The following is a 27,929-nucleotide window of genomic DNA, read 5'->3' as shown; positions in this document are numbered from 1 at the left end:
TATTGTGTGGTGAAATACAATCCATGTCATAGCTTATAGGAGGAGATTATGCAGTACACAATAGAAATACATAACGGTTTACCACAAGAGTGCCCATTGATTTATAGAGATCATATGTAAGATCAGAAATACTTAAAGTGAATGTATCAGCAGTACATCGATTTAAGTTTTTGACATGGATAGAACGGTCTTCTGTGCCACGGTCCTTTTTTTAAACCGAATACTGCTTCGTTCTATTCTCGGCACCGGCCGGGGCTGAAGCACTGGAGGTGGGACGGCCCACCCCCAGTGGGAGAAAACCCCCTCCCCTCTGTGATGCGGCTCTGTTTTGCTCCCACTGGGGGTGGGCAAATCCGCCATCAGTGCTTTGGTTCAAAAAAAGAACCGCAGGTATGGCTTCCCCGCGCTAGTGCAGTTCTATCCATTTCAAAAACCTGTGTACCATCAGGTTACATTGGAGCCGCATCATAGAGGGGAGGGGGTTTCCTCCCACTGGGGGCGGGCTAACCTACCTCCAGTGCTTCACCCCCAGCTTGGTGCCTGTGAATAGAACGGCGCCGTACATGGGAACCGGGCCGCGGTTCTAAAAAAGGACCGCGGCACAGGCTTCCCCGCACTGACATGTATTCTTTCATTAACTTAAGATATAGAGACGTTGATAGATCTGGTAAAGGCTTTTTATGGCACGATTCTTGTATTTTGCTGGGAATTAGAACTGGATACACTTAAACATGCAGTTTTCATTAAGAGTTATAACATCAATTTCTTTGAAAGGCAGGCGATGTTCATAGCTGAAAACTTTATTTCCATTACAATACACTTCAATAGCTTCTTCTCCATTAGTGATTTCCATCTGGTAGTAAATAACATAGAAAAGACAGAGTTTTACTTACTGTTGCTCACATGTATTATATATTGTCCAGAAAACGAAACAAACAGTATAATGCACCTTAGCTCTGCTAAAGGTGGTGGTGATGGGGGGTGGAAGGGGGGATTGGGGTATGGGCTACATGTTTTTTACATTTACTCGCTACTTAGCTACAGCTGTCATTCAATGGTAATATTGCTCAAAAATATTTCTGCCAGAACCACCAATGGAAAAATACAACAAGAGATTATAGGGAGGCACAGGGAACTGCTGGGAAATGGGAGTCATATTGTGGTGACCCGGTATGGGCCCCCAAAGTCTTTGTTGCACCTGAGTAAGGTAACTCCCTCAGGTTCACACAAGTGAGATGAGGTATCCAATGCAGTTAGTGTTTTTCCCACTGGGTGTCACTAAAGAGCTTGTTGTCTTCTGTGCATAGCTGAAGAAGACTATTATAAGGAGAGGGTTAACTATTGTTTGTCACATGTTATGTCTCAGCCACTCACAGGTGCAGGTGCTTTCCCTCCTTTCTCTAACCTATCTTCTGCTCTCTCTCTACACACACACAGCCCCAACAATCACAGGCAGGGTTAGACGGTCCCCTGTGGGTAGAACTTAGTTCCTGGTGGGAGAAGTTAGGGAGTCGGTGGTCAGTGTGAGAGGGAGCAACACAGACAAGTCTCTGCTGAAACAAAGCCAGGGCCTGGCTTTGGCCAGGTCCTTTGACAGGGACGCAATAAAGCCAACCACAGTTCTTCCGTATGAGCAGCAGAACCACTATGCAGTGCTAGAACTCACCAGGGGGAGAGAAGCTGCACAGGGTACACCTTGTCCACGCCAGGAAGCCCTCTAAATGTGCATGGCAGTTAACTCAGCAGTCATAGGAACTGACCCCAGTGGAACAAAGGTACATATTACACTGCTCAGTGCCAGATGACCAGGAAGTCTTGGGAGTCGGCTTAGCCCAGAAAACAAGGCCTGGGGCTTGTACTACCCATCTAGGACAGATAGCCCCCAACTTGAGGACAGAAGGCGGTCAGAATAAAGTTCTTTCGTGAGTACAAGTAGTTTCTATATCTTTTCTACACACCTCTACTGTTCCAGGCAGAGTACACTTCTACATTGGACAAGGCCCCTCAGGCATCCCCTCTCCTCTACTCTCTCTACTGCAAAGCTCTCTCCTTAAAAGCACCTTGTTTCTACCTCAGTTCCAAGCATCTAAGTAACTTGCAAGATTGTGTTTTTCTTGGTATTGCACTGAACTCTATTCCTGCCAACATTTTTTTTCTTATACTAAGTTCTTCCAAGTAAACTGTTCTATTTATTCTAAACATTGGAATCTGGCCTATCCTTACGCATCTGCACCCACACACACCTGTACACTGTGCCAAACGTCCTACACCACTCTAGGCTACCGTGATAAATGCCCAAGTGACCCACTAAGCTACCACACCACCGGATCAGCAGAGTATTTAAAGGGTACCTATGATTGTATTAAACTTTTCATATATGATAGTAACATATCAGAAGTATTAATGGGGGTCTGGGTACGTAGACCCTCAGTGATTGCTAAGACTGAGGCTGCCTTCACACATTCGTATATTTTGAAAGTTATTCTTTAAAAAGGCACTGTTACTGTTAGGAGCTGGCCGGCACCCCTGGCAACCTATGTAGCTATGGGCGCAGCACTGCTTTAGGCTAATGTAGCCATGGCCGGGGTTTCACCGTCCACGGCCAATCTACATTTGGTGTTAAACATTTTTATCAAGCTGACTGGCAGGTAGCACCACCAGTCAGCTGTCAGAACACTCCTGGTACTGGGACCTGGGGCCTAATAAATATTCTCCACTTGCCTCTATTCCTTGCCTGCAATAGAGCCTCAGACCCTGAGTTCCCTCTTGACCAAGCATTTGTTCCGGCATTTATTCTCTGAAATTTTGGCTTTTGACTATTGACTTTGCTTTTGGATATGTTTTTGTACTGCTTTTGCCTGTTAATGTTTCACCCGGACCTCTGACCCTTTTTATTGTGTTTTTTGTCTGTCTTGTCTTGGTTCAGTGTTAATTTATACAAGTTAGGGACTGTCAACCAGTTGTCCGCTGTCATCAAGGCAGTTAAGGCAAATAGGCAGGGGCAGCGTGGTGGGTGCCAGCGTGCCAGTGTAAGGGCTGCACCTTTCTTTTGTTGTCTAGTTCCCTACTATAACAATTACATTTTTTTGTTAAAGAAATAAACAGGGGTTGTTATCGCAAGCAATTTTGAAATATACTCTTTATTATTTTTTTTTAAGTTTTCTATGCTTAAAGGAGAAGTGCGGGCACAGACTTGGGTGGATTAACAAAACTGTCAGGATATGGGACCAGGACAACAAAGTACAGGTATAGCCCTGAGACTGGCACCCGCCCTGCTGTTCCTGCCAATTTTCCTCAACAGCCCTTACGGCAAGTGGCCGATGTATAAGTGTGAACACGGAACAAAGACAAGACAGGCACAACACAATAAATCAGGGTCAGGGGTCCGAGCCAGTAACAAAAGGACGGCAGAGTGCAAAACAAGATCCAACAGAGGATTTAAAAGTCTAGAAGCCAGAAATTCAAATACCAAGTACACAATGCAGGGAACGCTAGGTCTAGACACACTAGAAAACTAGGCTCTATAGCAGGCAGAGAACACAGGTGTGGGAGGATACTTATGGGGCCTGGAGTCCCAGCCCCAGGCGTGATTGGGGCTGAGAGTCAAGCCCCAGGATATACACTAAAATCTGACTGGCGGTGCCGGCCAAGAACACCACCGCCGCACCCTCAGCAACCAGTCGGGCCAGTTACTAGGGACGTTGTCGGCGTATCCAAGGAGGCAGGCAGGCAGGCAGTAATGGGAGCTGAGTGCGCGACCCAGCTCCTGACAGAACCCCCTTCCTCTGAGAATAGGCCTCCGGACCCTCACAAAGACCTACAGGCTTGTTATGGTATGACAAATAAAATCTTTTTACCAAGTCGAGAGCATAGAGATCCTTGGCAGTGACCCATGTTCGCTTTTCAGGACTGTAACCCTTCCAATGAACTAAATATTGGAAGGATTTATGGCTGGAGGGCTGGGCGTCATGACGTAGGACGCCGCCTTGCTTCCTTTTCCTCCTCCCCTTCCCTGGAGCCTGGATCCTGAAGCTCAACCTGCTTTGCTGCAGGACCCTTGTTTGAGCTGCCCCATGCCTCTGCCTGTCTAGCTGGAAGGATCATCCTGGACACTGGGGCAGATAAGTTTAAAATGCCTGTATATACTGCCCCTGGAGCCGATGCTTGGTTAGATACTCCTGTCGGCTCCTGAGAGGAGCAAGTGGATGTGACTCATGGAGTGTGCCCAGGAAAACTGAGTGCCAGCTGATTCAGCTATCTGTTTTATCTGCCCACCTATGTGACTTTAGCGGTAATGTACAGTCTTCACTGGACTTACGGAGGGGGCTTCTAAGCTTGCTTGGGGGGGCAGTTTGTCTGCCCTCTGGCCTGTTCTCCCCCATGAGTGGCCTTTCCTCTGACTGCTTGCTTTTCTCTTTGTTGATCTGTTTGATAAAGTGATAAGGCTCCTCATATACACTGCTGGCGGCACTTAGTCTGCAAAAGGAGAATTCATACAGGAGAGAAGCCACACTTGTGTTCAGAATGTTGAAAATGTTTCCTCTGAAAACACTGGATAAGTGATAAGATGCCTCATATACTGCTGGCAGATTTCAGTTAAAAGAGAGAAGCCACACCTTTGTTCAGAATGATGAACACATTTCTTATGAAACCCCTAGAAAAGTTTTAGGATGCCTCATATACTGTTGGTGGCACTTAGTCTGCAAAAGGAGAATTCATAAAGGGGAGAAGACACACAGCTGTTCAGAATATTGAAAACATTTCTTATGAAAGTGCTTGACAAGTGATAAGACTCTTCATATACTGCTGTTGGCAGTCAGTCTGCAAAAGGAGAGAAGCCACACCTGTGTTCAGAATGTTGAAAATCTTCCTTAGGAAAGTGTTTGACTTTTCCACTCAAGGAGGCCCATTACTTCTGAGCAGCCCGTCACGAGCAGTACTGATAAAGACCATATGCTTAGGGGACTGAGGTGCCCAGCCCCCTCTTGAGACCTGCTAAACAATGTAAAGATTTATTTGTTCAATGGATCCTGGATTTTTCCATCTCCAGTATTTTTTAGGGAAACAGACGTAGAATGTCTTGTAAGAAAATAAAAAAACTGTTGTTTTTTTTGTTTTGTTTTTTCCTCCTAATCTTTCTAGCCAATCTATGGGTGGTCTATAAAGACTCTCACCTTTTTACTACTCCTAAAAGACATTCTGGATTGACTGGATGGAGAGGGGATCTAACTGTTATTATGTATGCTTGTTCGGACATAGAAGAAGGTTGCTCAAAATTAAAAGGAATTAAAATGGGGCCTCAATGGACTGGGATATGGTTTCCTTTTTCCCTTCGGCCCGGTCCAGGGTAGTCTACTTGAAAATGGTTTTGATGTGTAATTTGTTGCATGACACCTGGTGCTGGCTGGTTGGGAATGGGATAAGAAAAGCATATTTTAAGTGTATCCGGGGAGGGGGGAGGGGGAGTAGGGAAGGATGCTTAGGATAGAGATCCCTGTATTAGATTTAGGGGTAGTTTGGGGGGGTTGGGGGGTTGGGAGAGGGGGGTGGGTCATGTCAGGAGGAAGGTTTCTTTTTTTTTTCTTTTTTTTTTTTCTCTCTCTCTTTCCATTAAATGGTACGGGTGTTTACATGGAATGTAAGAGGCTTGGGTGACCGCCTTAAGAGACTCAGCGTCTTTAATTACATTAATAACCACATGCCTGCCATAGTCTGTCTGGTGGAGACACATCTTACCAATCAAACGGCACAAAGTGTTAGCAGACGCTGGGCCTCACAGGCTTATCATTCTTTTGGTTCTGGTTACTCTGCTGGAGTGTCTGTTTTGGTTCACAATAAGATAGATCTGGTGGTGAAGAAAGTTATAGCTGATCCAAGAGGGCGATATGTGTTTATTTGGGGAGATTTGGAGGGCACTAGCTCAATACTTGCATTTGTGTATATTCCCCCTCCCTTCTCTGCAGAGATACTGATAGAATTACTAAGATTTACCAGAGATAGGGATTATACAAATATCTTTGTGACTGGAGATTTTAATTGTACTGTGGAACCCAGAGATCGGCGATCCTCCGGACCTGGCACACCTGGAAAAAATTTGCCACTTAAAAAGTTCTGTGAGGAAGGAGGATGGGTAGATGCCTGGAGAGTTATGCACCCGTTTACCAACTGTTTTTCATGTTTCAGCACATCTTATAATGCAGCCTCACGAATAGATCTTCTTTTGTGCAACCAGTCGGGATTGAGAGGGTTAGTGAGGATCAGCTACACCCCTAGGGCAATGTCGGATCATACCCCGCTGATCTGGGAGACTAGGAATGCATGAGGAGGCAGTGTTGTTCGATCGTTTAGGCTCAATCCCCACTGGTTGCAATTACTGAGGAACGAGGAAAAAATGGTAGAGGAAATTTCTTTTTTTTTTTCAAAGTAATATTGTTTCAGTGTCAATCCAAACTGTTTGGGACGCCTTTAAAGCCTACATAAGGGGAATATATATTAAAGAGATATCTAATAAAAAGAAAGCTTATAGGGTGAAAGAGGAAAATACATGATATAGAGGTAGCACGGTCAGAGTACTCTGTAAATTCCGATGCGACAATGTTAGAGAAATTGAGAGTAGCGGAGGATGAATATTCCGCCTTCCTGAAAGAAAAAATGTATAATAAGATCTCCTTCTCTGACCAAAGAAGGTTCTGCGAGGGAAATAGGCCAGGGAAGATTTTAGCAGACATTGTTCGCAGTCAGAACGATATTACGGAAATAAAAGTGATCAAGGGTGCGGATGGGAAATTAATAAACTCACAAGATCAGATTCAGAAGGAGTTTGTTAATTTCTATGCCTCATTATACTCATCCTCAGAACCAGATCTGAGTAGACTAAAGGTAGATTTTTTTGACCATATTAAGCTCCCCTCATTGTCCGCAGAACAGAAAGAACAACTTGACGAGCCCATTACGATATCTGAGTTGGAGGAAGCTCTTTCCTCTATTAAAGGTAATACAGCCCCTGGTCCCGACGGATTGCCTTACGAATTCTACCGGAAATACGCTAAGACGCTGCTGCCTTATTTTGCAAAGGTTCTAGATGAATCCTGTAGAGAGGGGAAGTTTCCAATGTCTATGGAAGAAGCGAACATCATTCTTATCCGTAAGAAGGGGAAAGATGGTACTGAGATGGAGGCTTACCGCCCCATGTCTTTACTAAACACTGACTATAAAATATTTGCTAAACTACTAGCTAAGAGGTTAGGGAAAGTTATGGAAACATTGGTTTCAACAGATCAGTGCGGATTCATGCCTGGTAGAACGGTATTTCACAATATTAAACAAGCATATTTGAATATACAGATTGAATGTGAAGAGCCCAGAGCCCTAGTGGCTCTGGACGCGACAAAAGCATTTGACCGTGTTGAATGGCCTTATTTGTGGAAGGCGTTAGAAACCTTCGGTTTTGGGAGTAATTTTTTAAGAATGATCCAACTACTGTATACTAACCCTAGAGCATTAGTCATGGTGAACGGTTCCCCTTCTTCTTCCTTTAGAATCTCGAGAGGAACCAGACAGGGCTGTCCCCTCTCGCCTATGTTATTTTGTTTGTATATAGAGCCTGTTGCTGAATGGGTTAGGCAATGCTGCTCCTTTAAGGGGTTTGGAGTGCGAGGAGACAGAGAAAAAATTTTGCTATATGCCGATGACCTGCTTCTTTTTGTCTCCAGCCCCGAGGATAATCTGTCTGGTGTTATAGATGACTTTCAGAAATTGGGGTCTTTTATGGGGCTGGGGATAAATTGGACCAAGTCCTCGGTAATACCGTTGGACGGGAAACTCTCTGTCCCCTGGAGTAACTTGAGAATCCTATCAAATGATGAAGGACTAGAATATCTGGGGGTGAAGCTGACAGCTTCCCCACGACAATATGTGCAATGTAACTTGAAGCCAGTACTGCGCAAAGTGGAAGGGAAAATTAAAATATGGGAAAAGCTGCTCTTATCTATGGCAGCCAGGTTGGCCCTGATCAAGATGGTGGTCCTCCCTCAGATCAGCTTTTTCCTGTCCGCTGCTCCATTGTGGATTAGTGGGAAATGGTTTAAGGAAATTGAGCGGATTTTGAGCGAGCTGATCTGGGGGAGGAAGAGGGTTCGCCTAAAATATGTACACTTCTGCCCTAAGGTAAAGAGGGGAGGTTTTGGACTACCAGATTTCAGATTGTACTATATTGCAACACAGCCAGCAAGGACGGGGTTAAGTGACCCCCCTTCCTTGCTGGGAAGGGTGCAGTGCAGGGGAGGGGGGGGGGGGGGCTTTCTACTCACCTTCCGATGTCTTCTATCTTCTCTCTTCTTTCTTCTATCTTCTCTCTTCGCAGGTCCCCGGCACACTGAGCTTATTGATTGGTTTTAATTAAGCTATTGTACAACACAAATAGCTTTTTAGAACGAAACTTTGTTTTATTAATTAAATATTAACTATTAAAGGGATCGGCATTATTGCCAGCAATTTCTAATTACCAGTAATACTGTTCCCTGTAATACTGCTTCCTTGCTTTCCCAGGGAGCATACACTTTATTAAAACAGCTAAAAAATTATTTACCTATTTTAGTAAAGTTAAAGAGGACCTGTCACCCCCGGTGCCAGGAGGAAAGGCTCCCGAACCCCCGCTAGAGCCGCGGATACCTTCTTGATCGGTCCCAGGACGTTAATATCCCCGCGGGAAGCCCAGCATGCGCACTGCTGAGATGAGTCCAATGCTCATAGAGAATGAATGGAGCGTCGGACTCACCATTCATTCTCTATGAGTGTCGGACTCACTTCTGCAGTGCGCGTGCCGAGTTGCCCGAGACGGTATCTCAGTCCCAGGACTGGCTGCGATCAGGTAAGTATGAGGGTCTCTAGCGGGGGCCGGGAGGGTGACAGGTTCCCTTTAATTTAGATGTGAATATTCACACATATTTGATCTAACATTAACACATATTTGATCTAACTTGAATCTTTCGAATAGTTAGTAGAGAGCACTTTCCACGTGGGCATAGCGTAATGAACTAAAAAGTCATACTGGCTTGTATCTTGACCACAGCAAAAACTGGAATTTCCACTGCAGCAAACTCCATCCAGAAAAATTATTTTATGACACACAGATGCTCCTTAACCCCCCAGATACATGGTCCCAGATTGTTATAGCCATGAGGAAAGGTAGTCTTTTAAAGTGTCACTGTTATTTCATTTTTTTTGCAGAAATCAATAGTACAGGCAATTTTAAGAAACTTTGTAATTGGGTTTATTAGGCAAATATGCCATTATCTGCATTTAAAAAAGACTTTCCCCAGGTCCCCCCTCCTCTCTCTCATCCACTGCTCATTATCTGGAAATCTCAACTGGTTTACATTAGTCGGGCCCTGTCTGTTCTATGGAGAGGGAAGGGGAAGGAGGGAGATTAGTCTGCAGCAGAGAGCAGAGAACAAAGGATTACACAGCGGGAACTGTGTGAAAGCCTTATTCAGAGGTCAAAGAGCTCAGTGCTGACCTCAGAGGCGATAGCCTGGTGAGGTAGCTGTAAATTAACTCTTAGTTGCCTTTTTTGGTGCCTCATCTCCCTACATCCCTCCCCTCTCTATAGAGAACAATGAAGACAGGGGAAGAGCTTCAAACTGTTTTTTCATGATAAAAAAGCATTTTTGGGCTAATAAACCCAATTACATAGTTTCTTAAAATTGCCTGTACTATTGATTTCTGCAAAAAAATAAAATAACAGTGACACTTTAACCCCTTAAGGACGGGGCCCATTTTCGTTTTTGCGTTTTTGGTTTTAAATAAATTAAACTACAGTGACACTTTAAGTTTATTTCCATCAGCTTCAAAGTGGTTAAAGCCCCTCCAGCAGAGCACAGTACTATTTGGACAGATCCCCCCCCCCCCCATTACGGTAGGCCGCCTAGTCCTCAAGCCTAATACCTAAACAATCACCCTTCACTAGAGACTTTGTGAAACTAAAATTATCCTTATCAAAGCCCAGTATACCTGCTAAAAGCACTATTTCTCACGTATGCTCAGGTATTAAGAGGGATCCTGACAAGCCAATTACTCAAGCTTCTTAACTCAGGACTTTGCTTTTATTGTACTGCACTTTTAGGAGAACTACAAGTAAAACACTACCCTGTTTAAGTACTCTGGACTCTGGATTTCTTATCCTGCACTTTATACTACTCTAAACCAGTGCTTCTCATCAACAGGTCATGTTTTGAGGATTTCCTTAGTATTTGACAGGTGATATAATTCTACTCAGTGCATCAGGTATTCTCACAGGTGTCCTTTGTATGGAATATCCTCGAAACATGATCTGTTGATGAGGCCTGAGGACTGGAATTGAGAAGCATTGCTCTAAAGGCACTACTCATTTAACATGCATGTGTTGGGGCCTAGGAAGGGCTTCTACCACTCTGAGCTCCATGACAAGTCCTACATCGTAACATCAGCCCTTGTACACATAGTACTTTTGGGTCACCATACTGGCCCCAGTGCATCAAAAAGCCTAATAAGCATAGGAATTAAATGCCTAATAGCATGGAAACAGCACCGAAGATGAAGGTAAGATACTTACCTTAATCCTCAGCGCCACCTGTGCAATAGGAACATATCAGCAGGTTAGATTTTTCTAACCTGCTGATAGTTTCCACTTAAAATAGAATCTCTGCAAAGAGATTGAGATTATTAATTTTCTCTCAAATATTGCTTTTACTTCTCTAACTCACCTAAAGGCTTAAAAAGACTTTTGATAGAACAGATTAAGGGATGCAGCTTCAGAAATGGTGTGATTTATGGGGCTCTATAAGATACAGCCACCTCAAATACATTTCAGACCGGGAGGGGGGGGGGGATTTCTTACAGCAGGGGTTTCGGGGCCGCTAAGACTGTGCATCGCGAATAGGGGGAGAGGTAAGCAATGCTCTATTGCTATGTTCTCCCCTGCCTCTGCTGCCTGTCAAATATTAAAAATGCCCACATTTTTCCTTTAAGCTTTCTATTGTCTTAAAAAAAATAAAAGAACAGTATATGTAACAAATAAGGCCAACATAAAGTAAACATATTTCTAATGTTATTTAATATCTAATGTGGCATAACTACAGTATTTGCCTTACAAGCAGAAAATTTGAAAAATGCATTTATTCCCAAGTTTCTTGTAATTTTTTACTTTTTTTCCATCAAGATATACTATAAGGCCATGTTTATACAACTTACTATTTTTAAAAAGAATGGCCGCTGTTTTCAACAGCAGCCATTCTTTTAAGCCCAGGTGCCATTGCAATAAAATCAATGCAATGACACCCATGGCATGCACAAGCCGCACTGATACCGGCTGTTGTTGGGTGCGGCCGTTCAAAAGAATGATCATGTCAATGTAAACAGAGCTTTAGTATGAACTCAAATTTACCAGTAATATAAAGTAGAAAATGTTAGGCGAAAGCAGTGTCAGAAGCACCAGGAGCGGTAAAGCATCCCCAAATTAATAATACATGCAGTCAGGGCAGTGGGGTCGGAACCATAAGTATTGTAGCAACCTCTGTAGTAACTTCTGTCCTCAATATGGTGTTTTCTCTCTGGGAGAAGAATGTGTGATTTTCTCCAGTGTGCTGTGGCTGCAGCAGGCTGTGTGTGTGAGTGTGTATGCTATAGCTGCAGCAGGCGGTGTGATTGTCCTATGGCTGCAGCAGGCTGTGTGTGTGTGTGCTATGACTGCAACAGGGTGTGTGTGTGTGTGTGTGTGTACTATGGTTGCAGCAGGATGTGTTTGCGCACAGGATGTGTTAGCGCACACACAGCCTGCTGCAGCCATAATACACACACATACCCTGCCACAGCCTACGGCTGTGTTTGTGTTTGTGTTTATGGTTGCGGCAGAATGTGTGTGTGCTATGGCTTTCTTTAGGCTGTGAGTGTGTGTGTGCTAAGGCTGTGGCAGGGTATGTGTGTGTGTTATGGCTGCAGCAGGCTGTGTGTGCGCTATGGCTGCAGCAGGCATTGTTATTGTTCTATGGCTGCAGCAGGCTGCGTGTGTGTGCTATGACTGCAACAGAGTGTGTGTGTGTGTGCACTTTGGTTGCAGCAGGGTGTGTGTGCGCGCCAGAAGGGCCGGTGGCCTCCAGGGGACGGTCCCATGCTCCTCCTGACCCGCCGACTCCTTTCCCCAAGCGTAGGGAAAACGAGTCACAGGGCCACAAGGAGCACGGGACCAGCCCCATCTAATGCGCGGCTGCCGGGGGTGTCACGTCCTATCCCCGGCAGTGTGTGGGCGTGTGCCGTGGCCGCGGCCACCGGCACACAGAGAGCTCTATGATACGCGCACTGCCAGGGATAGGACGCGACACCCCCGGCAGCCGCGCATCAGACGGAGGCTGCAGGAGAAAAAAGTCTCAACGGGGAGCGTGTTGTTAGGTGAGTTTTTTTTTTTTTTTTTTAAACCTGCTTTGCACAGGGGGTAGGGGGAGAAGAGGAGAAGGGGGCATCTATGATTGAGGAGGGGGGGGGGGGAGAAGGAGAAGAGGCCAACTATAAGGAAGGGGGGGGGAGAAAAGGCCGACTATAAGGAAGGGGGGAGGGGGGCCATCTATAAGGGGGGGGAGGGGGCATCTATAAGGAAGGAGGGGAGAGGGGGCCATCTATAAGGGGGGGGAGAAGAGGCCATCTATTAGGAAGAGGGGATAGGGGGACATCTATAAAGGGGGGGGGGAGGGGGACATCTATAAGGGAGGGTGGGACAACATAGGGGGAGAATGGGGACATCTGTAAGGGGACAATATAGGGGGAGAGGGGTCCATCTATAAGAGGAAAACATAGGAGAGGCCATCTGTAAGGGGGGGCATCTATGGGGGGGCCTTCTATAAGGGGGCAACATAAGGGGGCTATCTATAAGGAGGGGCTACAGAGAGGAGGGCCATATACTAAAATGGGATCACTTAGAGTCAGCCTACCCACTAAATGAGGGCGTACAGGGGCCAATACAGATGTGCAGTGTGTAGAGAGATGAGGATGGTGTCGGAGTGAGGAGCCTAACATGTTTCTCTGTCAGATTCCGTGGATTCGTGGCTCGGAGAAGTTCTCATGGCCCAGGGCAGATGGAGAAGAAAATGAAAAGGGAAGAATTCCGATCAGAGAAGATGTCCCCTGTGAGTCACCTGATATAACTGCAATGTAATGTATATGGTGTACAGAACCTGTGTACCAATGATTAGTGTAAAAGAATTCTGAAATAAAGTGCAGAAGTGTTAGGGAGAAAAATGAAAAAAGTTTGCAATCAAACTGTATAGAGGTATACAGTATACAGTTACTGCTCTCCTAGAGCGAGTGTGCTATGGAAAAACTCCACGTATCCCGCCCTATTGGACTTCCTCAGGGGTAAATCCAATGGGAAGTCCAATAGGATGGAACTCTAAAATCAAATATGCCTTTTAGGTGTCGTTTTTAATGGGGAGGTATTTTCAGGGACTGGACATCTGCCAAGTTTTCTACTTAGCAACATTGTAAGAATTAAAAACACCAAAATATCGATCTACACTGATACACACCTTTATAATATCAGATATATTTAAGCCTCCCAGACAAAGGAAACCACCAATGCTACAGGTCGGTTAGTAACCAATTATTCCGAAACACTGATCTAGTAGTACCAAAAGCTCCAACAGCTTCCAACAAAGTTCCTTATTCACAACATCTGGCCTGTACTACCGGCTGCCTATAAAATACAGAATAACTTTAAAAAAGCACTTACTGACCGTCAAGGTTGCCCCATGTAACATGAGATCATGAGACAGTGATCAGCTGAGAAGCAAGCTAATACTTGCTCACTGGCTAATCCAAGTCTTTAATAACCCCTTCACGTCAGAAATCCGTATATATACGTCCCTACTGCCCATACCCCGTGCAGTAGGAATTAGGGATGAGCAAACGGGCCAAGGTTCGGGTTCGTATGAACCTGAACTATCGGCTTCTTATTCCCTCCGTCTGCGCGCTCCGTGGAGAGGGTGGATAGAGCCAGAGGACCACCTAGAAAACTTTTATACAGCCTATGGCTATGGCTGTATCCCAATTTTCCAGGCGGTCCTCAAGGTTGTTTCCACCCTCTCCACGGAGCGGGCAGACAGCGGGAATCAGAAGCCGAAAGTTCAGGTTCATACGAACCCGAACCTCGGCCGGTTCGCTCATCCCTAGTAGGAATGTATATATACGTTCCTGACTGAAGTGGCTGTAGATGTGTGCGGGACCGCTGCAGTAAGAGCGGTCCCGCACACATCAGTGTGTCCGTGGCCAAAGGTGATGAGAGGAAGCTGCAATCCCTCAGCTGCTTGTCATTAACTCCTTTACCGTCACGAACTATACAAGCTCCTATCACTAGGTTTTTTTTTAAATACTTCTTTAAAAGTATTACTTTTAACCCCCCCCCCCAATAAAAGTTTTAAATACCCCCTTGCCCATTATAAAAGTAAAAATAAATATATTAAAAAATCATTTTATATATTGTAACGTGCAGAATCGTCCGATCTATAAAAATATAACATTTTTTTTCCCGCACAGTGAACGGCATAAACGAAAAACAAACAAACAAAAAAAAAAAACAGGATTTTTTAAAACTACATATCAGAAAAAAAATAATAATAAAAAGCGATCAAAAATTTTCTGTTACACCAATTTGATCCCCAGCCCTGTAGCTGGAAAAATTAAAGCGATATGGCTCTTAGAAGGCAAAGAGGAACATTACATTAATTTGACCCGAACATCCGGGCATCAATGCGCTCGGTCTTGAAGGGGTTAAACATGTTGAAAAAACAATGTCTGCACTCCATACAATAGGTGATGTGCAGTCGAGGGATGAGTAAAGCAAGGGCTGCATGTACATGACTAACAATGTCTGTGCCGCCATGTAATACGGCTAGACATCCACTGTTGTTCTGTCAGATTAACAACCATGAAGAAACTGTTTATAACCAGGATACATACCCTCGTGAGAAATGTGCATTCAAAATGAAGTGATCAGGACTGAGTTGCAGTACCACACATAGGCCGGGTTCACACTATGTATAACACCGGCCATTCTGTGACCTGACCGGGTCACAGATTGGCCGGTATTACTGAAGATCACCCCTGCCGATACTGCAGTACCGGCTAGATGATCTTCATTTCTGGTGAATTCGAATGCAGGCACATCCGTTTGCACTCGCATCCCAATTCACCGCTGCACACAATGGAGCATGCGGCTGGAGCTGCACACTCCATTGTGTGAACTGACAGGTTCTCTCTGCTGCCACTATTCAATGAAAAGCAGCCGCAAATTTTTTAATTTTTCTCGCCAAAAAAATAAAAGGAAACCTACGCCAGCTCTGAGCTGGCGAAGGTTTCCTAATCGCACACACGGGTACGGACAGGATTTATGTAGAGGCAGTGTGCCTCTTCATAAACCAGCATACTGTGGGCGCTGCAGGGACATTTTCAAGCCCGGCGCAAAAAAGGCCAGACCTAATAAATGTCCCCCTATGTGTATACGTTCCAGCCGGGATTCCTTTTATTCCAATGTATAAATCACGGCCGTTGTTGCAATGATGTGATTTATACAAAACATACGTTGTGTGAACATGTCCCTAACCTGTGCACAGACATGGCACTGTTGTTGGCGGGGGGGGGGAGGCTTTTTTTTTAAAATCTCTCAAGGTTTTAATAACATTTGTTGTTCTTACCATAACGTTGTCCCCAGGTTTGAATGGCAGGATTGGCGTATCTTTTTCCTCTTGACCCCAGGAGCCATTTTTGCAAGTATTTCTTGCCATTATTTTTTCTTTAAAACGGACGGTGATCTGAAGATGAATATTGCCTGTGTTGCCGTTTATAAGATTTACTGCAAACCTTGTAAAGTGACAGTGACACAAATTTTAATGTTGACACAGTCCTATGTTCAAGATGTGTGTTAGGTTAAATCTATATTGATATGTGGCAGCCTCCATTAACTTGTCTAATACTAAAGGGGCTTTCCAGGAATAAAATGTTTTTAATATATGGCTATAAAAAAAGAAGGAATCAATACTCTCCAATCCCAGAACCCCACATGTGCTTCCTTTATCCCCCAGCTTCCTCTCATCCCCACTTCTACACTTTTCCATGACACATTGAGGCAGATTTATCTGCTATATCCCCATAAGTGAGGCAAGCGGGGCACGGTAAGGCAGGGAGGAGGCATGACCTCCTTCTGTGTCTGATTTAACATGATTTACATCAGGGGTGTAGCTAGGATTCATAGTGCGCCCCATACAAGATACTGTATGGGACCCCATGAATTCTGTACAGACCCCCCCTAACCCCGAACACACATTCAGCCTCCCGGTGCACACTCTTACATGACCCAGCAGTTGGCGAGCCCCTTAGCGTTCCATTCTCGGAATGACAAGGGACTCACCAGGTCATTTGAGTATGCACACTGCAGGGCAGGGGTGTTGCCCCTTTTTCATAGTAAACTTATCAGAACATCTGTTTGCAGGTGTAAATCAGTGGTGTAGCATCCTCCACCCACCCACCCACACCCCGATGAAGAAAGGTCTGCTCCCATAGTGGCTACTGCCCACAGCACCCACTGGCATTGCTCCCTGCCTTGCCAGCCTCTCGTGTGGCTAAAGGCAGCATTGCACCTCTAGCCACAAGAGCCCCACCCCCACCCTGCAATGTGCATACTCAAATGACCTGGTGAGTCCCTCGTCATTCCGTTCGGGGGCTATGTTCACACTACGTATATTTCAGTCAGTATTGTGGTCCTTATATTGCAACCAAAACAAGGAGTGGATTAAAAACACAGAAAGGATCTGTTCACACAATGTTGAAATTAAGTGGATGGCAAATGGCAAATATTTGCTGTTATTTTAAAACAACGGCTGTTATATTGAAATAATGGCCGTTATTTACTGTTATATGGCGGCCATCCACTCAATTTCACCAGTGTGTGAACAGATCCTTTCTGTGTTTTAAATCCACTCCTGGTTTTGGTTGTAATATGAGGACCACAATACTGACTGAAATATACGTAGTGTGAACACAGCCTTATAAAGATGTCATTAAAAAAAATATATATAATTTTTTTTTTTTCCCTTAAACTTTTTTAATTCCATTTTTAGTTCTTCTAGGTGACTTGCACAAGCAATTAATGTGGTTAATGTACTGCAACGTACTGTCATTTTTGTGATCTTTTATCTCCTGCCTTTAGAAGGGTGTACCAGACTGACAAATGCCTCCTGACAGTAGTGACAACAGAACGGCAACCCCCACATGTGTCATGGGGAGGGCATGGAGGTATTGGAAACCTCAAAGGACTGACTGCTGACCGTACAAATGCTGCAGTCGCTCCCTGTGGCTGAAAGTGATTGTCCACTGCAGATAGCAGCTTCTTAGCCCACGTCATTTACCCTGACATTTGTTATACATGTAAATCAGTTGTCAGGAAGCAGTTAAAACTCTGGTGAGCCTGTATAACTCTAAACATACTACATTTTATAGTACTTTGTATATTCACTATACAAACTCGATAATCCAGGAAAAAACATACGTCTCTGTCTCCTTAGGAATGTGTCCTATGATGGTGACACTTTTATATTCTCCAAAATTTGCTGTAATAATAGCTTGAGTGGGCTCTTTCTATAAAAAGAAATAATCTTTAGTATGATAATATAGAATGAACCAACTTTGGTTTAGCCCACAAGTAAAATAGGTTAAAATCATACCGGTTTATAGAAAGTCATGGCTGCTTCCTGTGGATGAGAGTATAAAGAATGATATAAAACCCATACAGATTAGAGATGAGAGAATCACTCATCTAAATAAAACAAAGCGCTCATCAAGCCGCCGGCCATCAACCACTCATCAAGCCGCCAACCTTTCAGCGCTGCTCCAGTTCCTGCCACTCCTCCCAGGATGCCGGGAAAAGTTGGATCCAATCCTGGGAAACTTTTCCCAGTCTCCACCTGGGGTGGAGTGGCAGGGAGCAGAGCAACACTGAAAGGCCAGTAGCTGGAGCGGTTGATGGCCGGCGGCTTGACGAGCGCTTTGCTTCATTTAGATGAACGATTCACTCATCTCTAACACAGATTAATTATTATACAGACAGACATAGATACATACAGTATATAATATAACAACGCAACTCATTAGGAGAAAATCTAAATTGCAAGGTGCAGCCATACTGTCAACAGTATGTAAAAAATTGGCAAATTGCCTGTATAAAACACGCGGCTTGTATGGACTCTTTTATATTAATAATTTTTGCCTGCACATATAATTAAATGCAGTGGCGGAACTACCGCCGTAGTGGCTGCTATGGAGCCCGGTGGCCCGATCCTGTAAAAGAACGGACCCAGGCCCCCTCTGATGCACTCAAAGAAGACGCCTGCTGTGGCTGTAACTGTACTGTAATTACTTATGGTGTGCAGAGCCTGTGAAGAGCTGGTATCTACTGCTATATGTATAATTATATATTTAGTTTATGTTGTCAGTCTGTTTGTTTTCATGTATATTATAAATCAAGGATAGTGGAGAGATGAAAACTTTAGCCTTTGCATCAAAGTGAAATTTATTTACAGTGGTCAAAAATGTACACCATCTGCTATATCGTAGTACGCACCCTTTGGTGCAGTGCTGTACCAACAGCAGAAATGATAGTCCAGTCCAAGATAGGGAAATAATCTATTATACAGTACAATCACAAGAGCAGCACGCTCCCCAGAGCCTTTGCTGGTTACCATTCATGTATTTTTCTTACATGTGTACATGCAACGGGGTTACCGTGATTCCGACGCTCTTTGCCGTAATCCTATTACCCTTCATGGACTGTTCACACTTGCTGCGTTTGCTCGACGCGTTTCTTGCACTTTCTTTCTTGCAATCATCAGGAGCGGTGGATCGAGTAGTGTATATTCTGTATTAGCAGGCTACTGATAACGGCCGTTATCAGTTATCAGTAGCCTGCTAATACAGAATATACACTATGTAAGTGCCTTAGAGTACAAAAATGTGTGTGTGTGTCCCTGTATAAGTATATATGAGGCTGGCTGAGTGTGTGTGAGCCTGTCCCTGTATGAGTATATATGAAGCTAACTGTATGTATGTGCCTCTATGTACAGCATGTGTATGTATGTGTGTGTGTCTCTGTCCCTGTATGAGTATATATGAAGCTGACTGTATGTGCCTCTATGTGCAGCATATATGTATGTGTGTGTGTCCCTGTATGGGTATGCCTGACATGTGTGTGTATAAGTATATATGTGTGCATGTGACTGACTGTATGTATGTGCTTGTGTGTACAGCATGTGTGTGTTTCCCTGTATTGGTATATATGCATAGCTCACAACTGTCCTGGATCCCGCGGGACAGTCTCGATTTCGGGGTGCTGTCCTGCCATCCCGGAACAGTACCCAGTGTCCCAGTAAAAGAAAAAACAACAAACCAGTACCTGACCTGTCAGGCGATCCCAGCAGCTCCTCTCCAGGCAGAGCGCACACTCCCATCATCCTCCGGCTCGGGCACCAGGGTATAGAGACACTGACTGTGCTGGGTGTCCCTGCAGCCTCTATAATTCATGCCAGAGGCTGCAGGACACATGGGGCACAGGCAGTGTCTCTATACCCCGCTGCCTGTGCCGGAGTATGACAGGAGTGCTCACTCTGCCGGGAGAGGAGCTGCTGGGATGGGCTGACAGGTGACTTACTGGTTTGTTGTTTTTCTGGTGGGGCACTATATTAGGGGGATTGGAAACTATGTGGGGCACTATATTAGGAGGATTGGATACTATGTGGGGCACTATATTAGGAGGATTGGATACTATGTGGGGCACTATATTAGGAGGATTGGATACTATGTGGGGCACTATATTAGGGGGATTGGATGCTATGTGGGGCACTATATTAGGGGGATTGGATGCTATGTGGGCACTATATTATGATATTTTATGGGGGCTGGAAGGGTGCTTTGTATGCCAGGGCTGCCTTTTAGTGCCAGTCCGGCCACGTCTACCTCCCTGTTCAGTTGTATCTGCAATTGCTAATACAACTGAATAGACTGCTGGCAGGAGCTCACTGCTCCCTCTCCTACCTCCGGGACTCCTGCTCTGTGTTATACAGGCCGAGTGATTAGCTCCGCCATCATACACAGAAGCCAGACCTGACCAGAGGAGGGCAGAACCATTAATTATAGGGGACAGTGGTACAATACATGAGGGGGAGGCAGTGGCGCAGTTCATTAGGAGATGGCATGGGGGGGGGGGGGGGGCTAAAATTTTGCACCAAAGCCCATCAGCCTTTAGCTACGACCCTGTATATGGTCACTGTTACAGGTCTTTGTACAGTGGATCTTATTCAGTAGCAGTAGTGGTATTAGTCAGTATGTGGTGTTAATATTTGTCCCTTGTAAACTGGTACTGTTTCTATTATTCGTCTTAGAAAAAAATAGTACGGTACTGGTACTTTCGATCAAAGTATTTTAGGAGTGACACCTTTATTGGCTAACAATAAAGTTATCACTCCTAAAATACTTTGATGGAAAGTATTGACGGCCACATGTATTATTCATTTTAGTATGCTGGATTTGGTCATTATCAGTATGGTGGTAATAGCAGTGGTCATGGTGTGGCGGTAATAGTTGCCCCTTGTATAGTGGTATTATTGGTAATATTGGTCTCAGTATACAGGATTTGGTCAGTGTGACGGTGATATGTAAAGTAATGATATATGGTAATAATTTTATTAATAATTCTAGCTCCTTATATACTGGTTCTATAATAGTCCCCCTGATATATATATATATATATATATATATATATATTGCAGTGAAAGGATAGAATCAGGGATTTGATCAAATCCCAGGAAATTATGAAATGACCAAGCCGTTCCATCATTTCTCTGAAGAAAGTCAGGAATTTGATCAAATGAATTCTATCATTTCCCCTGCAACACAGAAATTGCTTACTGTATTGCCTCTCTGCTTCCCCAGCCTATTCACTCTGCTCCCCGTCCGCTTCCACCGCCTCTTTGCTTCCCGTTCTGCTTGTTTCCCCTGTAACATACCTCCTGCTCCCCCAGCCTGTCCTCTCTGCTCACCATCCGCCCCACCGCCATATGCCTGCTGGTAGGTGTGCTGCTCTGCTCCCCGTCCACCTCCGGTCCCTTCAGCCCCGCCGCCATATGCCTGCCGGTAGGTGTGCTGCTCTGCTCGCCGTCCACCTCCGGTCCCATCGGCCCACCGTCATATGCCTACCGGGAGATAAGCCGCTCTGCTCCCCCGTCCCCCTCTGGTCCCGTCCACCCCACCACCATATGCCTGCTGGGAGGAGTGCTGCTCTGCCCCCCTTCCACCTCTGGTCCCATACACCCTGCCGCCATATGCCTGCCGGGAGATGTGCCACTCTACTCCCCCGTCCGCCTCTGGTCCTGTCCACCCCGCCACCATATGCTTGCCGGAAGGTGTGCCGCTTTTCTCCCCTGTCCACCTCCACTGCCATGCCTGCCGGGAGGTCCCGTCCTCCCTGCCACCATATGCCTGCACCATTTGCAACAGAAGTTTAGGACAACACTTCAAAACTTAGTCGACTTAGCCCAATCAAAAGCTTGCGATGGGGGTGCAGCCATTTCTAGTAACCAGGACTGTGGAGTCTGAGTCATGAAGTCAAGTCTGAGCTAGTTTTGGCTTGAGCCGGAGTTGGAGTTGAAAAAAATGTACTGACTCCTCCTTTAAAAAAATCTTTAAAAATTTTATGATACATGTTACGTATCAAAATACTTTATTTTCTATCAACCTAAGAACCTTTCCTCCATATATCAGTGATAAAGCACTGGCTCTATTAGATGAGGGTGGTCGGGGAGAGGTTGGTGGTCACTATTTAGCAGTTTGTTTGTGAGCTGGAAGATTCCATTGTGTGGGGGGAGATCTGTGCTGTTCTCTTCCTGGATGCTGGATGATTGTATACGAGCAGCAGTGTAATATCAAGATATCATGTGTAATATAGTGGTCAATGTGTTGTTTTCTCTCTGTGAGAAGCTGCTGTTAGTGTGTGTGTGTGTGTGTGTGTGTGTTTTGGCTGAAGCAGGCTGTGTGTGCTATGGCTGCAGCAGGCTGTGTGTGTGTATGTGTGTATGCTATTGCTGAAGAAGGCTGTGTGTGTGCACGCCCTATGGCTGCAGCAGGCTGTGTGTATGCGTGCTTTGGCTACAGCAGGCTGTGTGTTTGCTATGGCTGCAGAAGACTGTGTGTGTGTATGTGTGTGCTATGGCTGCAGAAGGCTGTGTGCATTATGGTTGCAGCAGGCTGTGTGTGTGTTATGGCTGCAGCAGGCTGTGTGTGTGCTATGGCTGCAGCAGGTTGTGTGTGTGTGTGTGTGCATGCGTGCTATGGCTGCAGCAGGCTGTGTGTGTGTGTGTGTGTGTGTGTGTGAGAGACGTACATTAAAGGAGTATTTTAGGCAACAATGAAAAATCCAGGGGGAACAGGGGGTGGTGGGATCATAATAAAGAGGTCCAATTTACCTGCCCCCATGCCCCGCAGTGCAGCGTTACCACTCATGGTACCACTTACCACTTAGAAATGCCCGCTCAGTTAATCAGTGAGTGAGGCGAACACAGGTATAGTCACTGGCTAAGCAGGTAGTTCCTTTGGGGCCACCATGATTCAGGAGCACAGACACTGACAGAGAGCTGATAAACCTGGGGCCATGTCTGACCTCTCTATCACTATGCCTGACCTCTATATCGCTATGTGTGACCTCTATTACTTTGTCTCACCTCTCTATCACTATGTCTGACCCCACTATATAACTATGCCTGACCCCACTATATCACTATGCCTGACCCCACTATATCACTATGTCTGACCCCTCTATATCACTATGCCTGACCCCACTATATCACTATGGCTGACCTCTATATGGCTATGACTGACCCCTCTATATCACTATGGCTGCCTTCTCTTTATCACTATGGCTGACCTCTCTCTATCACTATGTGTGACCCCTCTATATCACTATGGCTGACCCCTCTATATCACTATGGCTGACCCCTCTATATCACTATGGCTGACCCCTCTCTATCACTATGTGTGACCCCTCTATATCACTATGTATGACCCCTCTATATCACTATGTGTGACCCCTCTATATCACTATGGCTGACCCATCTCTATCACTATGTGTGACCGCTCTCTATATCACTATGTGTGACCCCTCTATATCACTATGGCTGACCCCTCTATATCACTATGGCTGACCCCTCTATATCACTATGTGTGACCCCTCTATATCACTATGGCTGACCCCTCTATATCACTATGGCTGACCCCTCTCTATCACTATGGCTGACCCCTCTATATTACTATGTGTGACCCCTCTATATCTCAGGTATCTAGCATTTTTAGCAGTGTTTCTGTGTGTATGGTAAATATTTAGTAAGAAACATAAAAGATTGTAAGCAGGAAAATACCACCTGCTCCATCTAGTCTAGTTCTGAGTAGTTCAGGACATGGAGGCTGGAGACTGGCTGCATCTACTGCACACACACAGGAGAAGCTGCTTTATATCTTTTCCTTATTCATGCAGAAGTCGCCCCAGGATCATGAAAGACATTACACAGAAGCTGCTGAGCCGGTTCCACTTTACACCAGTGTGATAAATAACTCCCCGGGTATCTGACTGGCCATTTATGAAGGAGCAAGAGTCGGAGTCGGTCCCTGGTATAATCAGGAGTCGGAACTTGGAGCTGCGGCTTACCAACTCCATAGCGCTGCTAGTTAGGCCCCTTATTAAATACTTTATATTTACCAAGGTTGTGTTCAGTTGTCACGCAAACAGATAGATAGGAAGAACACGGGAGAGAAAGTTGTGCAGCATTTTCCATAGAGAACCTCATAAATGCTGCTTGAATTCCGCTTGTATTCCGTGTGAATTCCTCTCGACTTCCGCTCAAATTCTGCAAAAGATGAATAGGCGAGGAATTTTAAGCTGAAAACTTTTCTCTTCAATTCCTTACTGAATACCCGCCTATCCCTTCGGGTGCGTGCACTTTTAGGAATAGGTGAAGTATTGGGGTGGGTTCAGACTACGGAATTTTTGCGGATAAATCCACCGGACTCCTTTGCTTGTACATTCTTGCGGCCGCACGCCTCTCCGCCCGTGCCATAGACACCATTCTATACACGGGCGGATTCCGCATTTCGCCGATAGAATTGACACGGATAGCGGAATCAGTCGGCTCAAAGAATGGTGTCTATGGAGCCGGCGGAAAGGCGTGCGGCCGTGAACACTTACAGGCAATGGAATTTGGCGGAATTTATCCGCGAGAATTCCGTAGTCTGTACCCACCCTTGAAGAGGAAAGTTTTCTGCTTGAAATTCCTTGCCGATTCATCTCTGGCAGAATAGGAGCAGAATTTGAGAGGAATGCAAGCAAAATTCCAAGCAGAATTCAAGCCCCATTGACTTGATAGGATACCTCTAGCGGAATTTGCCCAAAGATCGTGGATCCGTAAACAGAATTTTGCTCACAGAAATTCCGCAGTATGGGTATGTGCACACTGAGGAAAAGGCGAGGAATTCAGCTTGAAATTCCTCCCGTAAAATATGTACAGAGCAAAGTCCCATTGTGTTCAATGGGTTTTCTGCTCTGTTGTTCACACTGCAGAATTTCCGAGCAGAATTTTCTGCTGTAGATCTGCTAGAGGAATCCTATAGTAGTCAATGGGGGGCTTAAATTCTGCTTGAATTCTGCCTGAAAACTTTCAGCTACAGTTCCTCAAGAATTGCTCAGTGTGCACATACCCTATGAATAAATGAGAGGAAAGCCCATTCAACACAATATAAAAATGAAATGTCCATTTTTTAAGGGCAGATTCCGTATGAATTTGGATGCTGAATCTACTTGAAATTAGCAGGTCAACCAAGTTCCTAAATCCTGTTGTGCATTCGAGGGGTGTAGTTTTTTAAGATAGGGTGATTAAAAGGGTACGTCTGCAATTTTTTCTTCTATCAACTGGTGTCAGTTGTAATTGTAACTTATAATTACAACAGTCATTTGTAGTTTACTTGTATTTAAAAATCTCCTGTCTTCCAGTACTTAGCAGCTGCTGTATGTCCTACAGGAAGTGGTGTATTCTTTCCAGTCTGACACAGTGCTCTCTGCTGCCACCTCTGTCCATGACAGAAACTGTTCAGAGCAGCAGCAAATCCCCATAGAAAACCTCTCCTGCTCTGGACACTTCCTGACATGGACAGAGGTGACAGCATAGAGCACTGTGTCAAACTGGAAAGAATACACCACTACCTGCAGGACAGACAGTAGCTGATAAGTACCTTTAGAAATGTACTAGCCCTAAAACCCTTTAAAAATTCTTAAAACTCTTTAAATTTTTTATCCAAATTTACATGAAAATTTTGTTGTTAATATTTGATGTCCTGTTAACATCTGAAAAAGTAAAAGAACAGGTATAAAATGATGCCAACATAAAAATGACACATGTGAACTATTACTTATTTATGGCATGGCTATCTTTCTTGGTCTTTGTTTGCTGCCAATCTAAGTGCTTCTAGTCAAAGTGGAAATGCAGAATTAAAACCATAATAAAAAAAAAGAAAACTGAAAGGAACTTCATTCCACACTTTACATGCTCTCTTTTCTGCTCCCTTACTTAGTCTATATCAGTGCTTCTCAAACTGTGAGGCGGCCTCACCAGTGAGGCCCCCCGTAGTTGTTGGTGAGGCGCAGCTTAGGAGGCAGTTCTAACAAAAGTGACCATAAGCTGCACAATCCTTTCCCTGACTCCAACAATTTCTGCTTTAGGAACATTATTGACTCATTTTGTACTTATTTTATGTTATACAGAGATTAGGAGACAAATAGAGGGTTGACTGAGCTATAGTTTTTATATTTGCATGGACTTCCACCACAGATGGTGAGGCCCCAGCATCCTCTTGGTCAGTCTGGTGAGGCCCAGGCATCATTTTGTCTGTTAGGTGAGGCTCCAGAAGAAACAGTTTGAGAAGCACTGGTCTATATTGATCAATTTCACCCCCCCCCCCAGCTCCTATAACAAGCAGTAATCTTTTTATTTCTCCATCTTTCTACCCACTGATCTGACTCCTCCTGCTACTCCTCCCTCCTGACACTTCTCCCAACCCTGGCCCTCGCCCCCAGATCTTATCTACCCTGCTGTCCTCCTATCATCCTCTACAGGACGCCGCCCCTCTAACTTCATATGTATCCTCACCACTCCCTCTCCCCCATTCAATTTCTTTGGCGTACTCTGGAACTAACTGTCTGTCTGTAATAAACTTTTATTTATCCAACTCTTTCTTGACCACAACTCATTGTTTCGAGGCCTAACTGAAACATGGCTGACACCCACTGGCACAGTTTCCGTTCCTGCACTGTTGTCGGGCTCCAATGCATTCCTCACCCATGCAGAATACTATCAGACAACTGGTTCTTCACCCCAACTCCGCCTTCCCTCACCTCTCTCGAAGTGCACTCCATCCACATCTATATAAAACAAAGAGGTGTCCCCTGTTTCCTTTGCTCTCCAGGATCTAAGAGTGTCTATCGGCTACATCCCCCTTCTTCTTCTCCCACTTTCTAAAACTCAGTATGGACAAAAGAGAAGTAATTATTCCCCCCCCCATCTTAAACCATAGCCCTTTCTAATCTGTCAATCACAGTCAGTGCCTGCACTTTGTCCCTCGTCCCCCAAGTCCGCTGCCTTGTGGTCACCTTTGATTTTGCCCTGTCATTTAAATCTCAGACCCAGACTATGACCACCTCTTGCCACCTCCACTTCTAAATCTGCTCTTTTCTCCATTGTAACTCAATAAAAGTGCAGGTACATGTCCTCATTATGTCCTGCTTGGACTACTTCAACACCCTCCTCTTCGGTCTTTAATTCAACATTAATGACCCATTTCAGTCTATTCTCAACTCTACTGCTCGACTAGTCCATCGCTCTCCTCGCTCTGTCTTTCCCCTCTGCCAATCCTTTCACTGGCTCCCCATTGGTCAACAAATTTATTTTAAATTGTTGACATATAAAGCTGTCCCCTCCATCCTTGATTTGATATCCTGCTACCGTCCCTCACGCTACCTCCGATAATCCAATGACTTGCATTTCTGCTTCCCTCTTCTTCGTACTTCACACAACCGCCTCCAAGATTTTGCCCAAGCATCCACAGTACTCTAGAACTCACCACTCAGACACATCCTACTCTCAACCACCATCAAAAGGAACCTTCAAAAGCAACCTGAATGCCCACCTCTTTAAACAACCTACAATGTAAGCTACAACCTACAATTACTCTGCACCATGCTTTGACTAGCTGCCCCTTAAAGGGGTATTCCCCCCAAAATCTTTTTTACACCATTTTATAGCCCACCCATAGCTTTACATATTGATCAAATCAAGTTATGGTTTTTTGAGCAGGTTTGGTGCTTTTTCTGCAGACTTAACCCCTCTGGAAGCATAAAGGAGTTAAACAGAGTCCACTCTGACACTGCTCCTTTCTCTTGGCCCCCACCCCACACTTTTTTTCAATTTTTCATGAAATGTTTGAGTTTTTTCGCAAACAAATGCTGAAGACATCAAGCAAAATGTACCACTAATATAAAGTAAAATGTGTCATGAAAAAATCCCCAAGCTATTACCACATAAAGTGAGAGACAGGTCAGATTTAAAAAATTGGCCTTGGTCAATAAATTTCAAACTCTTAATATTTTGCTCATCATTAAGGGGTTAAGTATAGTTACTAATAAAACACACACACATACAGAAACAGGCACACACACACACACATACAGACACACACACACACACACACACACACACACTTATTATTATTATTATACTTACAGCTAACACTGTAAACTGAGAAAAGGGAACAAATGGAATCTTCAA

The 27,929-nt window shown here is 44.8% G+C and overlaps 1 protein-coding gene across 1 annotated transcript; it reads right to left on the bottom strand.

Moving 5' to 3' along the window:
* LOC138769710 (galectin-4-like) lies at nucleotides 1-27,929 on the bottom strand. Its single transcript, XM_069948342.1, has 5 exons — nucleotides 27,885-27,929; nucleotides 17,742-17,768; nucleotides 17,567-17,655; nucleotides 15,717-15,882; nucleotides 1-853 (listed from the first exon to the last, which is right to left on the bottom strand). The coding sequence occupies exons 2-5, from the start codon at nucleotides 17,757-17,759 to the stop codon at nucleotides 710-712; spliced, it is 417 nt and encodes a 138-aa protein (XP_069804443.1). The 5' UTR covers nucleotides 17,760-17,768; nucleotides 27,885-27,929; the 3' UTR covers nucleotides 1-709.

The sequence above is a fragment of the Dendropsophus ebraccatus genome, chromosome 12 (genome assembly GCF_027789765.1).
Source record: "Dendropsophus ebraccatus isolate aDenEbr1 chromosome 12, aDenEbr1.pat, whole genome shotgun sequence".
Taxonomy (NCBI): Eukaryota; Metazoa; Chordata; class Amphibia; order Anura; family Hylidae; genus Dendropsophus; species Dendropsophus ebraccatus.
The sequence above is the reverse complement of the archived record's forward strand: the minus strand, read 5'-3'. Positions and strand labels throughout refer to the sequence as shown.

Bases quoted from the DNA above. Each gene is read 5' to 3' on its own strand.
- LOC138769710 (XM_069948342.1), bottom strand. The intron at 15,883-17,566 runs GTATGTTTTTTC...TCACTTTACAAG, and splicing joins ATTCCTAAGGAGACAGAGAC to GTTTGCAGTAAATCTTATAA. The intron at 854-15,716 runs GTAAGAACAACA...ATTTACTACCAG, and splicing joins AACCTGGGGACAACGTTATG to ATGGAAATCACTAATGGAGA.